The 19,057-nt window shown below is 38.2% G+C and overlaps 1 protein-coding gene across 1 annotated transcript in view; it reads left to right on the top strand.

Moving 5' to 3' along the window:
- C6 (complement C6) overlaps positions 1 to 18,745 on the top strand; it is an 86,205-nt gene extending 67,460 nt beyond the window's left edge. Inside the window, exons 16-17 of the mRNA XM_022598482.2 lie at positions 1,469 to 1,710; positions 18,361 to 18,745. Coding sequence (XP_022454190.1) covers positions 1,469 to 1,710; positions 18,361 to 18,542 — 424 coding nt within the window. The 3' untranslated portion in view covers positions 18,543 to 18,745. The remainder of the gene's footprint in view (positions 1 to 1,468; positions 1,711 to 18,360) is intronic.
- Positions 18,746 to 19,057: the final 312 nt, after the last annotated feature.

Raw genomic sequence — 19,057 nt, 5'->3', positions numbered from 1 at the left:
GCCTAGCTGTGATATTTCACTTTTTTTTTACTTTGAAATATATATTTTAAACAATGCAGACTGTTCTAAGGCAATTTTCATCTTTAAAACTGTGTGTCCATAATTGTTACTTTTAAATTTTTCTTCTATTTCTTTGCACCAACTTTTTTTTTCACTTTTAACACTGATTCACTCCCACATTCCTCTGAGCTACAAGTGAACAAACACTTGTAGGGACACATTAATTTGTTTGTTTATTTATTTATAAGAACACTACAGGGTCTTTTTCTGTAACATTCCACTGATAGAATTCAACCCAAGGATGGCTCTATCTACCCTCCTCAGTATTAACCACAAGTGGTCCACTTTGTATGAGCTTCTTGCAGCTGGGGTCCCCTCACCCAGCAAATGGCCTTCTAGGGAGTACTTAAAATGTTCCCATTGTCCATTTAACCCAGAGGAAACTTCTATCTTTATCTTTGCAATACCCAACCATGAGAATACAGACTGTCCTCTGGAACTGTCTGAATTTCAGCTCAGTCTTACCTCTCTAGCCCCTTTCTATATTCCTCAGTCCTCTTTTATATGGCATTGAGGATGTTTCTGAGAGTGACTGACCCCACAGCTTAAGTTCTCAGAAAGTGGCCTTTTGTTCTCAGCTATGGGCTTCAGTTCCCGGAAACAATTTTACATACTGGTGCACTGATTGTTAACTCTCAAGTTGACATTAGAGAAGAAATTCATATTTGGAGTAATCAAGGCGTTCTTGTCCTCTCAGCAAGAGAAGGACTATGGCTAACCTTTTGTTAGCAGGACCCATCCATTTACTTAGATTTAGCAAGTTACCCAGGGATTAATTGACTTAAAAGCTCATGCTCTTAACCACAATACAAATACACTTACAAAGCTATATAATTATATATAATATATAATTATATATATATATATATATATAAAATTATATATAAGACTCTTGTATTACAATTAATAAGTGTTAAAAAGTGTTCAGAGGAGGTATAGGCTACCATCGGCTAGGTCGATCAGGATTAGCTTCAAAATGTAGCCAGGAATTGATCTGGATGCAGATAGGCAGAGAGGAGACACAATACGACATTGATTGAGTAGGGCTTGGCATGGTAGCAAAGGAACAATAATCTTATTAGTTTAGAAAATTGTCAATTTTTCAGATGATAAAGAGGGATTAAGGAGGATGGAAAAATGATTCTAGAAAGAAAAGTTGATTGGATCAAAATATGGAAGATTTTGATCATCAGAATTTAATAATTCAGACTTTAATTTGAAGGCAATTGGGAGTAGTACCATGCTTAAAGTGAAATTTTAGAAAGAGGAATCCCAATGCATGCCAGATAAAATGAGAGCAATTGGGGGAAAGAATAGCTGGGTGGTAAGTTAACATGTGAGTTAGCTACACGCCATCTCTTCTTTTCTAGTCTTCATATATAAATGCTTGCTTTCCTCTCTTGGACAGCCTTTATTCAGAAGATATCTGTGTGCTTGATACTCACTCCAGTCATCACTTTACTTCAACCACTTGTAAGTTTTTGGCCGAGAACTGTTTAAACAATCAGCAACTCCATTTTCTACATATTGGTTCATGCCAAGATGGTCCACAGCTAGAATGGGGTCTTGAAAGGACAAAACTTTCATCCAGTAGCACAAAGAAAGAATCCTGTGGCTATGACACCTGCTACGACTGGGAAAAATGTTCAGGTAAGCTCCAGCAGTGACCCATACTAGAAAAGCTCTCACTTAACCTTCATCTCAACTAGTATATCTTACTTGCATTTATACATTCTTTCTTTAAAATAACTTTCCTTAATCAAAAATAATTCTTTTCATTGTAAAAAAAATTTATGAATTGATTGAAATAGAAGGGAAAAGTAGAACCCAGCCCATCCACAATTTTGGTGTAAATCTCTCCAATCTTTTTCTGCACATACATAATCAGTCCCACCCTTAGACCCCAGTAAGAAGAACACCCATCCTGACCTATGCTTTAGGTACTCTTCTTCCCCATCCCCAGCTTTGGAGGGCCTTTATCAAAATTGGCTAAGTTTCCTCTGGCAGTTGGAACCAGCTGGGTCCAGCACAGGTACAGTGCCCTGAGCCTAGACATGGATACCAATTACCAGAAGCATCTGCCTCAAATTTTTTGAAGTCCTCTTGCAGTGCCTGGAATCACCCCAGGTTGGCAGGGTTAGATAGGCAGGATGTCTTGAGCCCACACATAGACCCTCATGGGCCAAGGCCCTGTTTCTTCTTTGTGGGACATTCTCCTACCCTCTCCTGCTTTTCTCCCCCACCAGGCATGGGGTCAACCAGATGTTCCAAGGAGCTCTGGGACTCCACCTGTAGAGTCATACCTCACTCACAGCTAGACCTCGTTCCCAGAGAGAAGCCTGGTGAGCCACTGGCCAGCAAGGTAGTCTTTCTCCAAATTGCTTGAGATCAGAGAGCTAGGATGGTGCTGACACTAATTTGAAGTGACTTTAATCATTTATATAAAGAGGCACCCCATTAAAAAATGTCCCTGGGGCCTCACACACCTCAGAGGTGGCATTGATTATATTACAAGTTTTTAAAAAATAGGATCATCTACTACATTTTATTTTATATATTGCTGTTTTTCACTAAATATATCATGAAACTATTTCCATGTCATAATATGTTATTCTGCCACACAATTTTCTTTTTTAAATTTAATTTTAATTATTTTTTTATACAGCAGGTTCTTATTAGCAATCCATTTCATACATATTAGTATATATAAGTCAATCCCAATCTCCAAATTCATCACACCGCTTTCCCCCCTTGGTGTCCATATGTTTGTTCTCTACATCTGTGTCTCAATTTCTGCCCTGCAAACTGGTTCATCTATACCATTTTTCTAGGTTCCACATATATGCATTAATATACGACATTTGTTTTTCTCTTTCTGACTTACTTCACTCTGTATGACAGTCTCTAGATTCATCCACATCTCTACAAATGACACAATTTCGTTCCTTTTTATGGCTGAGTAATATTCCATTGTATATATGTACCACTTGTCTTTATTGATTCATCTGTCAATGGGCATTTAGGTTGCTTCCATGACCTGGCTCTTGTGAATACTGCTGCAATGAACATTGGGGTGCATGTGTCTTTTTGAATTATGGTTTTCTCTGGGTATATGCCCAGTAATGGGATTGCTGGGTCATATGGTAATTCTGTTTTTAGTTTTTTAAGGAACCTCCATACTGTTCTCCATAGTGGCTGTATCAATTTACATTCCCACCAACAATGCAAGAGGGTTCCCTTTTCTCCACACCCTCTCCAGCATTTCTTGTTTGTAGATTTTCTGATGATGCTATGAGGTGTGAGGTGACACCTCATTGTAGTTTTGATTTGCATTTCTCTACTAATTAGTGATGCTGAGCAGCTTTTCATGTGCTTATTGGCCATCTGTATGTCTTCTTTGGAGAAATGTCTATTTAGGTCTTCTGCCCATTTTTGGATTGGGTTATTTGTTGTTTGAATATTGAGCTGCATGAGCTCTTTATATATTTGAGAGATTAATCCTTTGTCCATTGATTCGATGGCAAATATTTTCTCCCATTCTGAGGGTTGTCTTTTCATCTTGTTTGTAGTTTGCTTTGCAAAAGCTTTTAAGTTTCATTACGTCCCATTTGCTTATTTTTGTTTTTATTTCCATTACTCTAGGAGGTGGATCAAAAAAGATCGTCCTGTGATTTATGTCAAAGAGTACTCTGCCTATGTTTTCCTCTAAGAGTTTTATATTGTCCGGTCTTACATATAGGTCTCTAATCCATTTAGTGTTTATTTTTGTCTATGGTGTTAGGGAGTGTTCTAATTTCATTCTTTTACATGTAGCTCTCCAGTTTTCCCAGCATAATTTATTGAAGAGGCTGTCTTTTCTCCATTGTATATCCTTTCCTCTTTTTCATAGATTAGTTGACCATAGGTGAGTGGGTTTATCTCTGGGCTTTCTATCCTGTTCCATTGATCTATATTTCTGTTTTTGTGCCAGTAGCATATTGGCTTGGTTACTTTAGCTTTGTAGTATAGTATGAAGTCAGGGAGTCTGATTCCTCCAGCTCCATTTGTTTCCCTCAAGACTGCTTTGGTTATTCGGGGTCTTTTTTGTCTCCATACAAATTTTAAGGTTTTTTGTTCTAGTTCTGTGAAAAATGCCATTGGTAATTTGATAGGGATTGCACTGAATGTGTAGATTGCTTTGGGTAGTATAGTCACTTTCATAATATTGATTATTCCAATCCAACAACATGGTATATCTCTCCATCTGTTTGTATCATCTTTAATTTCTTTCATCAGTATCTTATAGTTTTCTGCATTGAAGTGTTTTGTCTCTCTAGGTAGGTTTATTCCTAGGTATTTTATTCTTTTTGTTGCAATGGTAAATGGGAGTGTTTCCTTAATTTCTCTTTCAGATTTTTCATCATTAGTGTATAGGAATGCAAGAGATTTCTGTGCATTAATTTTGTATCCTGCTACTTTTCCAAATTCATTGATTAGCTCTAGTTGTTTTCTGGTAGCATCTTTATGATTCTCTATGTATAGTATCATGTCATCGGCAAACAGTGACAGTTTTATGTCTTTTTTCCAATTTGGATTCATTATATTTCTTTTTATTCTCTGATTGCCATGGATAGGACTTCCAAAACTATGTTGAATAATAGTGGCAACAGTGGACATCCTTGTCTTGTTCCTGATTTCAGATGAAATGCTTTCAGTTTTCCCCCATTGAGAATAACGTTTGTTGTGGGTTTTTTGTATATAGCCTTTATTATGTTGAGGTAGGTTCCCTCTATGCCCACTTTCTGGAGAGTTTTATCATAAACGGGTGATGAATTTTGTCAAAAGCTTTTCCTGCATCTATTGAGATGATCATATGGTTTTTATTCTTCAATTTGTTAATATGGTGTATCACATTGATTGATTTGCATATATTGAAGAATCCTTACACCCCTGGGATAAATCCCACTTGATCATGGTGTATGATCCTTTTAATGTGTTGTTGTATTCTGTTTGCTAGTATTTTGTTGAGGATTTTTGCATCTATATTCATCAGTGATATTGGTCTGTAATTTTCTTTTTTTCTAGTATTCTTGTCTGGTTTTGGTATCACGGTGATGGTGGCCTCATAGAATGAGTTTGGGAGTGTTCCTTCCTCTGCAACTTTTTGAAAGAGTTTGAGAAGAATGGTGTTAGCTCTTCTCTAAATGGTTGATAGAATTCACCTGTGAAGCAATCTGGTCCTGGACTTTTGTTTGTTGGAAGATTTTTAATCACAGTTTCAATTTCATTACTTGTGATTGTCTGTTCATATTTTCTATTTCTTCCTGGTTAAGTCTTCGAAAGTATACCTTTCTAAGAATTTGTCCATTTCTGCCAGGTTGTCCATTATATTGGCACGGAGTTGCTTATAGTAGTCTCTTAGGATGCTTTGTATTTCTGCGGTGTCTGTTATGACTTCTTTTTCATTTTCTAATTTTATCGATTTCAGTCCTCTCCCTCTTTACCTTGATGAGTTTGGCTAATGGTTTATCAATTTTGTTTATCTTCTCAAAGAACCAGCTTTTAGTTTTATTGATCTTTGCTATTGTTTTCTTTGTTTCTATTTCATTTATTTCTGCTCTGGTCTTTATGATTTCTTTCCTTCTGCTAACTTTGGTTTTGTTTGTTCTTCTTTCTCTAGGTTTTTTAGGTGTAACGTTAGATTTTTTATTTGAGATTTTTCTTGTTTCTTGAGGTAGGCTTGTATAGCTATAAACTTCCCTCTTAGAACTGCTTTTGCTGCATCCCATAGGTTTTGGATCGTCGTATTTTCATTGTCATTTGGCTCTAGGTATTTTTTGATTTCTTCAGTGAACTCCTGGTTATTTAGTAACGTATTGCTTAGACTCCATGTGTTTGTGTTTTTTACATTCTGTTCTCTGTAATTGATTTCTAATCTCATAGCGTTGTAGTCAGAAAAGATGCCTGATATGATTTCATTTTTCTTAAATTTACTGAGGCTTGATTTGTGACCAAAGATGTGATATATCCTGGAGAATGTTCCATGTGCACTTGAGAAGAAAGTGTAATCTGCTGTTTTTGGATGGAATTTCTTCTAAATGTCAATTAAATCTACCTGGTCTATTGTATCATTTAAAGCCCTTGTTTTCTTATTAATTTTCTGTTTGGATGATCTGTCCATTAGTGTAAGTGAGGTGTTAAAGTCCCTCACTATTATTGTGTTACTGTCGATTTCCTCTTTTACAGCTGTTAGCAGTTGCCATATGTATTGAGGTGCTCCTGTGTTGGGTGCATGTATAATTGTTATATCTTCTTCTTGAATTGATCCCTTGATCATTATGTAGTGTCCTTCCTTGTCTCTTGTAACATTCTTTATTTTAAAGTCTATTTATCTGATAGGAGTAGCGCTACTCCAGCTTTCTTTTGATATCCATTTGCATGGAATATCTTTTTCCATCCCCTCAGTTTCAGTCTGTATGTGTCCCTAGGTCTGAAGTGGGTCTCTTGTAGACAGCATATATCTGGGTCTTGTGTTTGTATCCATTCAGTGAGCCTCTGTCTTTTGGTTGGAGCATTTAATCCATTCACGTTTAAGGTAATCATCAATATATATGTTGCTATTACCATTTTCTTAATTGTTTGGGGGGTTTTTTGTAGGTCCTTTTCTTCTCTGTGTTTCCCACTTAGAGAAGTTCCTTTAGCCTTTGTTCTAGAGCTGGTTTTGTGGTGCTGATTTCTCTTAGCTTTTGCTTGTCTGTAAAGCTTTTGATTTCTCCATTGAATCCTAATGGGATCCTTGCCGGGTAGAGTAATCTTGGTTGTAGGTTCTTCCCTTTCATCACTTTAAATATGTCATGCCACTCCCTTCTGGCTTGTAGAGTTTCTGCTGAGAAATCAGCTCTTAACCTTATGGGAGTTACCTTCTATGTTATTTGTCATTTTTCCCTTGCTGCTTTCAATAATTTTTCTTTGTCTTTAAGTTTTGCCAGTTTGATTAGTATGTGTCTCAGTATGTTTCTCCTTGGGTTTATCCTGTATGGGACTCACTGCACTTCCTGGACTTGGGTGGCTATTTCCTTTCCCATGTTAGGGAAGTTTTCAAGTATAATCTCTTCAAATATTTTCTCGGGTCCTTTCTCTCTCTCTTCTCCTTCTGAGACCCTATGATGTGAATGTTGTTGTGTTTAATGTTGTCCCAGAGGTCTCTTAGGCTGTCTTCATTTCTTTTCATTCTTTTTTTTTATTCTGCTCCACAACTGTGAATTCCACCTTTCTGTCTTCCAGGTCACTTATCCGTTCTTCTGCCTCAGTTATTCTGCTATTGATTCCTTCTAGTGTAGTTTTCATTTCAGTTATTGTATTCTTCATCTCTGTTTGTTTGTTCTTTAATTCTTCTAGGTCTTTGTTAAATATTTCTTGCATCTTCCCGTTCTTTGCCTCCATTCTTTTTTGGAGGTCCTGGATCATCTTCACTAACATTATTCTGCATTCTTTTTCTGGAAAGTTGCCTATTTCCACTTCATTTAGTTGTTTTTCTGGGGTGTTATCTTATTCCTTCATCTGGTACATAGCCCTCTGCCTTTTCATCTTGTCTATCTTTCTGTGAATGTGGTTTTTGTTCCACAAGCTGCAGAATTGTAGTTCTTCTTGCTTCTGCTGTCTGCCCTCTGGTGGATGAGGCCATCTAAGAGGCTTGTGCAAGTTTCCTGATGGGAGGGACTGGTGGTGGGTAGAGCCGGCTGTTGGTCTGGTGGGCAGAGCTCAGTAAAGCTTTAATCCGCTTGTCTGCTGATGGGTGGGGCTGGATTCCCTCTGTCTTGGTTGTTTGGCCTGAGGCAACTCAACACTGGAGCCTACCCGGGCTCTTTGTTGGTGCCAATGGCGGACTCTGGTAGGGGTCACACCAAGGAGTATTTCCCTGAATTTCTGCTGCCAGTGTCCTGTCCTTATGGTGAGATACAGCCACCCCCCACCTCTGCAGGAGACCCTCCAACACTAGCTGGTAGGTCTGCTTCAGTTTCCTAAGGAGTCACTGCTCCTTCCCCTGGGTCCTGATGTGCATACTACTTTGTGTGTGCCCTCCAAGAGTGGAGTCTCTGTTTCCCCCAGTCCTGTCAAAGTGCTGAAATCAAATCCTGCTAGCCTTCAAAGTCTGATTCTCTAGGAATTTCTCCTCGTTTCCTAGGTTAGGAAGACTGACGTGGGGCTCAGAACCTTCACTCCAGTGGGTTGATTTCTGTGGTATAAGTATTCTCCAGTTTGTGAGTCACCCACCCTGCAGTTACGGGATTTGATTTTATTGTGATTGCGCCCCTCCTACCATCTCACTGTGGCTTCTCCTTTTGTATTTGGATGTGGGGTATCTTTTTTGGTGAGTTGCAGTGTCTTCCTATTGAAGATTGTTCAGCAGTTAGTTGTGATTCCAGTGCTCTCACAAGAGGGAGTGAGAGCACGTCCTTCTACTTCGCCATCTTGAACAAACCTGTGACTGGCCTCTTTCCACATAATGTTCAATGTCTGCAAAAGCCTATATGGACATTCTGCGATTTACTTAATCAGTCTCCTGTTAGTCCTTCAGATTTTTCCCAAGATTTTGCTATTATAAGCAGTGTTGTAATAGACAAATCTATCACAGATAGATCTATACTCTAAGACCATTTCTTTAGGCTATACCTTAGAAAATGGAATTTCTAGATAAATATTATTTTAAAATATAAAGTCTTTCTTGGTACAATGTATCAACTTGCTTTCTAGAAACGTTTTTATCATATTAAATTCATATTGACCATGTGTCATAAAGATTGCCTTCCATACCCTCACCAAAACTTGGAACTGTTACCCCTTTATAGCTCTGCCTATTTGATACTTAAGAGGTAGCATTACCTTTCCATTTTCTGTAAGTGTATTGCCTATTGGCATTTCATTTGTGAATTGCTTAAAAACAGAAACTTCACAGCAGTACATTTGTCTAAGATGAAATTGGAACCTGAAATAGTAAAATTAAGCTTCATATAATACATAAATATGGGTTGAAGATTAGGATTTAACAGAACTCAAATAAGCAGCTAGATTTCCCTTATGGCACATCTTCAAAAACTCATCTGAAATCAAGGCATAAATTAAGCAATGGAAAATTATTGAATTGCTAACATCCAACTTTTGCCGAAACCACGTTACTTTTCAAAAACAAAGACAAAAATCTTATTATTACCCTTAGCTTCTCTTTCACTTTTCAAACCAATATTCTTCAACTCAGTCCTTGAAAAGGGGAGAGACCTTATAACCCACATCTAGGTTCTTCCTGATCCACTTAAAACTGATTATCAAGACCCAGCTCCCTTGACGGGTGGTGGGATTGAATCCATGACAGAGGGTCACCATGGGTGGCACAGTCGGCAGGCCATCTGATGGTGGCAACTCAGCAGGTCAGTGTCTGGGGGTTCTGACCTTCAACCATATCAAAACAAGGCAATTTCATATAAGAGACTGCAAACTAGTGCCAGACATGTACAGTGCCCAACTCTAATCATCATTAAATCATCACGTAGGTAAACATTACTACTCATTTTTTTGCTGCCTGACCAACACCATTATCCAACTGACATCTCTCTCAGAGAAAATAATTTGCAGTAGACAAGAGCTGAAAATACTATGCAACTATGTATTTATTTAAATAGTGTATTTAAAATATAACTTTTTCTCTAAAAATTATAATGTACAAACATTATTGTCAAATATACATACAGAAAATAAAAGGGATTTGGACAACAGGGAGGATAAATGGTTCCTGTCTGTACCACAATAGGTAGTACACGTATTTGGGGATGTGTTTAGTGTTAGCATTTGTTTTCCTTAATTATCATGGAGAAAGAACTTCATGGAACTCTTCTATTGCAAAGAGTTTCTTTTTTTTTTTTCTTTTCCTTTTCCCACAAATAATTCTTTCCAAGCCTGTCTAACAATATGTGGCTTATGATTTAGTCAAAATCTACCTTTACCATTAGCCCTTTGTGGGACGTATATCTAAATACCACAATTCCTAGGAGCCTAAGTTTGCCTTTTAAAAAGAACATAGAGAAACACCCAGCTCTACCCACCACCAGTCCCTCCCATCAGGAAATTTGCACAAGCCTCTTAGATAGCCTCATCCACCAGAGGGCAGACAGCAGAAGCAAGAAGAACTACAATCCTGCAGCCTGTGAAACAAAAACCACATTCGCAGAAAGATAAGATGAAAAGGCAGAGGGCTACGTACCAGATGAAGGAATAAGATAACACCCCAGAAAAACAACTAAATGAAGTGGAAATAGGCAACTTTCCAGAAAAAGAATTCAGAATAATGGTAGTGAAGATGATCCGGGACCTCGGAAAAACAATGGAGGCAAAGATCGAGAAGATGCAAGAAATGATTAACAAAGGCCTAGAAGAATTAAAGAACAAACAAACAGAGATGAACAATACCATAACTGAAATGAAAAATACACTAGACGGAATCAATAGCAGAATAACTGAGGCAGAAGAACGGATAAGTGACCTGAAAGACAGAATGGTGGAATTCACTGCTGTAGAACAGAATAAAGAAAAAAGAATGAAAAGAAATGAAGACAGCCTAAGAGGCCTCTGGGACAACATTAAACACAACAACATTCACATCATAGGGTCCCAAAAGGAGAAGAGAGAGAGAAAGGACCCAAGAAAATATTTGAAGAGATTATAGTTGAAAACTTCCCTAACATGGGAAAGGAAATAGCCACCCAAGTCCAGGAAGTGCAGTGAGTCCCATACAGGATAAACCCAAGGAGAAACACGCCGAGACACATACTAATCAAACTGGCAAAACTTAAAGACAAAGAAAAATTATTGAAAGCAGCAAGGGAAAAATGACAAATAACATAGAAGGTAACTCCCATAAGGTTAAGAGCTGATTTCTCAGCAGAAACTCTACAAGCCAGAAGGGAGTGGCATGACATATTTAAAGTGATGAAAGGGAAGAACCTACAACCAAGATTACTCTACCCGGCAAGGATCCCATTAGGATTCAAGGGAGAAATCAAAAGCTTTACAGACAAGCAAAAGCTAAGAGAAATCAGCACCACAAAACCAACTCTAGAACAAAGGCTAAAGGAACTTCTCTAAGTGGGAAACAAAAGAGAAGAAAAGGACCTACAAAAGCAAACCCAAAGCAATTAAGAAAATGGTCAAAGGTACATACATATCAATAATTACCTTAAACGTGAGTGGATTAAATGCTCCAACCAAAAGACACAGGCTTGCTGAATGGATGCAAAAGGAAGACGCATATATATGCTGTCTACAAGAGACCCACTTCAGACCCAGGGACACATACAGACTGAAACTGAGGGGATGGAAAAAGATATTCCATGCAAATGGATATCAAAAAAAAGCTGGAGTAGCGCTACTCCTATCGGATAAAATAGACTATAAAATAAAGAATGTTACAAGAGACAAGGTAGAGCACTACATAATGATCAAGGGATCAATTCAAGAAGAAGATATAACAATTATATATGCAACCAACACAGGAGCATCTCAATACATAAGGCAACTGCTAACAGCTGTAAAAGAGGAAATCGACAGTAACACAATAATAGTGAGGGATTTTAACACCTCATTTTTACCAATGGACAGATCATCCTAAATGAAAATAAAAAAGGAAACAGAAGCTTTAAATGACACAATAGACCAGATAGATTTAATTGATATTTACAGGACACTCCATCCAAAAACAGCAGATTACACTTTCTTCTCAAGTGCACATGGAACATTCTCCAGGATAGATCACATTTTAGGTCACAAATCAAGCCTCGGTAAATTTAAGAAAATTGAAATCATATCAGGCATCTTTTCTGACCACGACGCTATGAGATTAGAAATTAATTACAGGGGAAAAAATGTAAAAAAGACAAACACATGGAGGCTAAACACTAAGTTACCTAATAAACAAAAGATCACTGAAGAAACCAAAGAGGAAATCAAGAACTACCTAGAGGCAAATGACAATGAAAACACGATGATCCAAAACCTATGGGATGCAGCAAAAGCAGTTCTAAGAGGGAAGGTTATAGCTATACAAGCCTACCTCAAGAAACAAGAAAAAGCTCAAATAAAAAATCTAACCTTACACCTAAAGGAACAAGAGAAGGAAGAACAAACAAAACCCAAAGTTAGCAGAAGGAAAGAAATCATAAACATCAAAGCAGAAATAAATGAAATAGAAACAAAGAAAACAATAGCAAAGATCAATAAAACTAAAAGCTGGTTCTTTGAGAAGATAAAATTGATAAACCATTAGCCAGACTCATCAAGATAAAGGGGAGAGGACTCAAATCAATAAAATTAGAAATGACAAAGGAGAGTTACAACAGACACCACAGAAATACAAAGCATCCTAAGAGACTACTAAAAGCAACTCTTTGCCAATAAAATGGACAACCTGGAAGAAATGGAAAAATTCTTAGAAAGCAATAACCTTCGAAGGCTTAACCAGGAAGAAACAGAAAATATGAACAGACTAATCACAAAGAATGAAATTGAAACTGTGATTAAAAATCTTCCAACAAACAAAAGTCCAGGACCAGATTGCATCACAGGTGAATTCTATCAAACATTTAGAGAAGAGCTAACACCCATCCTTCTCAAACTCTTCCAAAAAATTGCAGAGGAAGGAACACTCCCAAACTCATTCTATGAGGCCACCATCACCCTGATACCAAAACCAGACAAAGACACTACAAAAAAAGAAAATTACAGACCAATGTCACTGATGAATATAGATGCAAAAATCCTCAACAAAATACTAGCAAACAGAATACAACAACACATTAAAAGGATCATACACCATGATCAAGTGGGATGTATCACAGGGATGCAAGGATTCTTCAATATACGCAAATCAATCAATGTGATACACCATATTAACAAATTGAAGAATAAAAACCATATGATCATCTCAATAGATGCAGAAAAAGCTTTTGACAAAATTCAACACCCGTTTATGATAAAACTCTCCAGAAAGTGGGCATAGAGGGAACCTATCTCAACACAATAAAGGCCATATACGACAAACCCACAGCAAACATCATTCTCAATGGTAAAAAACTGAAAGCATTTCCTCCAAGATCAGGAACAAGACAAGGATGTCCACTCTCACCGCTATTATTCAACATATGTTTGGAAGTCCTAGCCTCGTCAGAGAAGAAAAAGAAATAAAAGGAATACAAATTGGAAAAGAAGAAGTAAAACTGTCACTGTTTGCAGATGACATGATACATAGAGAATGCTAAAGATGCCACCAGAAAACTACTAGAGCTAATCAATTGAATTTGGTAAAGTAGCAGGATACAAAATTAATGGACAGAAATCTCTTGCATTCCTATACACGAATGATGAAAAATCTGAGAGAGAAATTAAGAAAACACTCCCATTTACCATTGCAACAAAAAGAATAAAATACCTAGGAATAAACCTAGCTAAGGAGAAAAAAGACCTGTATGCAGAAAACTATAAGACACCGATGAAAGAAGTTAACAATGATAGTAACAGATGGAGAGATATACCATGTTCTTGGATTGAAAGAATCAATATTGTGAAAATGAATCTACTACCCAAAGCAATCTACACATTCAGTTCAATCCCTATCAAATTACCAATGGCACTTTTTACGGAACTAGAACAAAAAATCCTAAAATTTGTATGGACACACAAAAGACCCCGAATAGCCAAAGCAATCTTGAGAACGAAAAACGGAGCTGGAGGAATCAGACTCCCTGACTTCAGACTATACTACAAAGCTACAGAAATCAAGACAATATGGTACTGGCACAAAAACAGAAATATAGATCAATGGAAAAGGATAGAAAGCCCAGAGGTAAACCCATGCACCTATGGTCAACTAATCTATGACAAAGGACGCAAGTATATACAATGGAGAAAAGACAGTCTCTTCCATAAGTGGTGCTGGGAAAACTGGATGGCTACATGTAAAAGAATGAAATTAGAACACTCCCTAACACCATACACAAAAATAAACTCACAATGGATTAGAGGCCTAAATGCAAGACGGAACACTATAAAACTCTTAAAGAAAAACATATGAAGAATACTCCTTGACATAAATCAAAGCAAGATCTTTTTTAATCCACCTCCTAGAGTGATGGAAATAGAAACAAAAATAAACAAATGGGACCTAATGAAACTTAAAAGCTTTTGCACAGCAAAGGAAACCATAAACAAGACAAAAGGACAACCCTCAGAATGGGAGAAAATATTTGCAAATGAATCAACGGACAAAGGATTAGTCTCCAAACATAAACAGCTCATGCAGCTCAATATTAAAAAAACAAACAACCCAATCAAAAAATGGGCAGAAGACCTAAATAGACAGTTCTCCAAAGAAGACATACAGATGGTCAAGAAGCACATGAAAAGCTGCTCAACATCACTAATTATTAGAGAAGTGAAAATCAAAACTACAAAGAGGTATCACCTCACACCAGTTAGAATGGGCATCGTCAGAAAATCTACAAACAACAAATGCTGGAGAGGGTGTGGAGAAAAGGGAACACTCTTGCACTGTTGGTGGGAATGTAAATTGATACATCCACTATGGAGAACAGTATGGAGGTTCCTTAAAAAACTAAAAATAGAATTACCATATGACCCTGCAATCTCACTGCTGGGCATATACCCACAGAAAACCATAATTCAAAAAGACACATGCACCCCAATGTTCATTGCAGCACTGTTTACAATAGCCCTGTCATGGAAACAACCTAAATGCCCATCGACAGATGAATGGATAAAGAAGATGTGGCACATATATACAATGGAATATTACTCAGCCATAAAAAGGAAAGAAATTGGGTCATTTGTTGAGACATGGATGGATCTAGAGATTGTCATACAGAGTGAAGTAAGTCAGAAAGAGAAAAACAAATATCGTATATTAACGCATATATGTGGAACCTAGAAAAATGGTACAGATGAACCAGTTTGCAGGGCAGAAATTGAGACTCAGATGTAGAGAACAAACGTATGGACACCAAGGGCAGAAAGCCGCGGGGGTGTGGGGATGTGATGTGATGAGTTGGGTGATTGGGATTGACATGTATACACTGATGTGTATAAAATTGATGACTAATAAGAACCTACTATATAAAAAAAAATAGGGCTTCCCTGGTGGCACAGTGGTTGAGAGTCAGCCTGCCGATGCAGGGGACACGGGTTTGTGCCCCAGTCCAGAAAGACCCCACATGCCGCGGAGCGGCTGGGCCCGTGAGCCATGGCCGCTGAGCCTGCGCGTCCGGAGCCTGTGCTCTGCAACAGGAGAGGCCACAACAGTGAGAGGCCCGCATACCGCAAAAAAAAAAAAAGATAAAACCTATTTATTAGGTTTATAGACATGTGTGCAATTAAAAAACAAAAAAACTACTGTTACCTTTAGAAAAAAAAATAAAAGAACATAAAAAGTTTGAATACTTACCAATACTGGTCAAGTTAGCAGAATGTCTTGGGGTTATCATACTAAAACATGAACATTTCTTAATAAGAGATTTAAGTCATTTAAAATATCTTTTGGGGCTTCCCTGGTGGCACAGTGGTTGAGAGTCCGCCTGCCGATGCAGGGGACACGGGTTCGTGCCCCGGTCCGGGAAGATCCCACATGCCGTGGAGCGGCTAGGCCCGTGAGCCATGGCCGCTGAGCCTGCACGTCCGGAGCCTGTGCTCTGCAACGGGAGAGGCCACAACAGTGAGAGGCCTGTGTACCGCAAAATAAATAAATATATAAATAAATAAAATATCCTTTGATCCTACACACAGTTAGAAAACTGAAAGCCTTTTTCCCCCTAAAGTTATGGTCTGCCTGTGCCAGCCTTCTTAGTTGGTGAGCAAAAGTCAGTGTCACAGAGATTTCTGTTCCTGTAGCACTACAGAACAGAGTCAATGTACAAACCACTGCATTTATAAAGAGAGGAAACTAAAAATGTATTTTATACCCAACCCACTCATGGAAAATTGGGATATTACTAATTTTGGGTTGAATTGAATGTCACCTTGATTAAATTGTGTTCTTGATTACATTTTGTACTACTTTGTTACTCTTTTCCTTCCCTATCAAAAATGAAATGATAAAAAGTTTAAAATGGAACTCCAAAGTAACATGAAGTTCACTTTGCAAAACTTAGAACACAGAAGCCTCCCCAAGGAGCCTACTTTTATAGCTATGAAATGTTTTATCTGAATTTCAAAAATATCCAGCATCAACCAACAGGCGGGGAAAATGTATTCAATAAACATCCATTTAGTATCCAATACGCCAAAGTCACTGTACATAGTAAGGTGAGAGGTGTGACGATAAAGGAGCTTTGTACCCTCAAATTGTTCAGTTTGGGGAGTTAATTTTCACAGTTTTTCAAATGATTACATGAATAACTTTAATACAAGACAGTATGTGACAAGAGTGGTAAGAGAGATAAATACCTTCTGGCCAGGAAGGGTTTCATAAGGATGGAAACATGAATTAGTGGAAGTGACAGGAAGGGCCTTTTCATGCTAATAATCTGAAAATCATCTTGCTAAGAGTATTTAAGCTATAACCATACTACAAGAGTTGTGACCATGGCCTTTCCACAAGCCTGGGGAACTGACATCCTCTCTAGAGGTAAAACAGTCTCCTGTTCTTCACCAAACCCTATAGTTTCCAACAACAAACAAGACTCTCCCCAACTAGCATTTCTCTAGCTGGTTGGCAAAAGTGTAAAAGGGAAATTCACGCCTTTTCATGAACTATTTCCTACTGAGGACAGGAAGCTTATACGCTTAATGATCATCTCCCCATTCCCTTTCCCTATTTTCTCCCATCAGTTGAGACACGTGGGAAAGAACTGATACCTGCCCCAAAGAGACTACAGCCTGATTCTCAGGCTGACTCAGATATTTTGGCAACAAATTATCACAGATCCACCAAATACATTTCTTTTTGAATAATTATACCTGCACCCTCAAATTCGGAATTGAAATCAATTGATGAAGCAGAATTAATTGAGCACCTTGTTAACAACTGAATGGGATAAACAGATGGAGGAGCCATAGTTACTGCTCTCTAACAAAGCACTTGTAACTGTCTTGAGAGAAAGACATATGAAAAGCTAACTGACAAGAAAGTATAAAAATATCAGAGGTAGTGCTGACAAATTTACACCATTAAAGTTTATTTAAAGGAAACATCAGTGGGGGTACGTGGCTATAAAATGCTTCATGAAAGAGGTGAGGCTTGTAGACATCAGACGTGTGGGGAACTGGAAAGAACACATCAGTCCGGCAAAGGAAGGGGCTAGTGTGGGCAAAGGACACAACCTGGAACACTTTCGGGGTCTTGCTTGGGAAAGAGAGGGAGTCACTCTACCTGGGATGGAGAAAGCAGAAAAGATAATGTTGTGAAGGGATGTTGAGACCATCTGTGGAGGACCTTGAACTTTGACTAAAACATGCGTGTGTATAAATGAGCCTATATCCATTTACTTAAAACTGGTTTAATATGCTTGGCTTTGGTAACTTTACCCCTAAATGATCATTTTAAAACTCTTTCATGAACACAAGATTTATATGAATTATGAAGTGTTGGGGTGGTTTTGAAACCAGGCCTTATAAAAGTATCACCCAATTTAACTGCTTATTAAAAATCCAGATCCCTAGTCATAACCCAGGAATATTCTAGAAAGAAATTTAAAATGTGACACAGAGTTATGTTAAAAGAATTCAGGCTTGCGAGTCATTCATGATTTAAAATATGCCTCTACCACTTACTAATTGTGGGACCATAGGCATATCACTTAACCTCTCTGAGCTGAGTTTCTTCATCTGTAGAATTAGTATAATGCCATATAGTTCATATGTTTATTGTGAGAATTAAATGGAATAAATCACACAAAGCACTTGGCATAGTGTGTGGTTTCATGGTGCAGGCTCAATAAATGATACCTTATATAACTGTTCCCAGGTGGTACCAATGAGAAAAGAACATGAAAGACAGACTGAAGACATTGTGTAAATGGATTGATTGGATGTGGGCAGTGAGTGAGAGGGAGGTGTCAGAGGTAGCCCAGCTCTTGCACCTTACTGACTTACCAGTGCCCTCTCCTCTCTTATACCCAGATCACTCCATTCAGCCACAGTTGGGTCATTGCCTTTGTTCCAGCATTCTCACTCATTGCCACCAAAGTGCTCACTGCTCTGGGGACAAGTTAGGTAAAATCAAACCTTAAAGCACTGTGGTGAGTCACACTGTCTCTCTCATTGCAGCTGCCACCTCCAAGTGTGTCTGCCTATTGCCCTCCCAGTGCTTCAAGAGTGGAAACCAGCTCTTCTGCGTCAAAATGGGATCATCAATGAGCCAGAGAACAGTGAACATCTGTGAAGTAGGAGCTGTCAGGTGTGCCAACAGGAAAGTGGAAATACTGCATCCTGGGAGGTGTAAGACCTAACACAGTTACTGATAAACAGATTTACTGCCCCCAAATAATCCCTACAAAAGGACACTCTTGAACCAACAGCAGACTGTCATATCCAGGAGTTACCAACATAACTCCTTTTGTGTTCATTTCACATTATTGTTCTCCCTGCCTCCCGTGTCTTCTCCCCTGTCCAGTTCCCATCCATGATGCTCTGTAGCATACCCCTAGGTAATAACGCCCACATCAATCTAATAAATTCTTCTGTTCATGTTGCACTAAAATGATGGGACTTCTGAGGACCTTATGAAGCCTGTGGTATTAAGCATCCTGACAAGTAGAAATCAGAACAAAAACTGTAATTTTCTTCAATGAATCAATAAGCATAGAAATCTACAACAACTTGTATGACACATTCTTGAAACCCAACCTTCATGCATTCACTCAACAAATAATTGTGAATGTCTACAATGTTCCCAGTACTGTTTAAGGTGCTGGGGAATCAGCAGTGACTAAAACACACAAAAGCCCTTGCCTTCATAAAGCTC

Source organism: Delphinapterus leucas, chromosome 3 (assembly GCF_059928025.1).
Source record: "Delphinapterus leucas isolate spDelLeu-1000000601 "Yukka" chromosome 3, BTC_Dleu_Yukka2, whole genome shotgun sequence".
NCBI lineage: Eukaryota > Metazoa > Chordata > Mammalia > Artiodactyla > Monodontidae > Delphinapterus > Delphinapterus leucas.
Note: the sequence above shows the minus strand (reverse complement) of the source record. Positions and strands in the feature narration are given on the sequence as shown.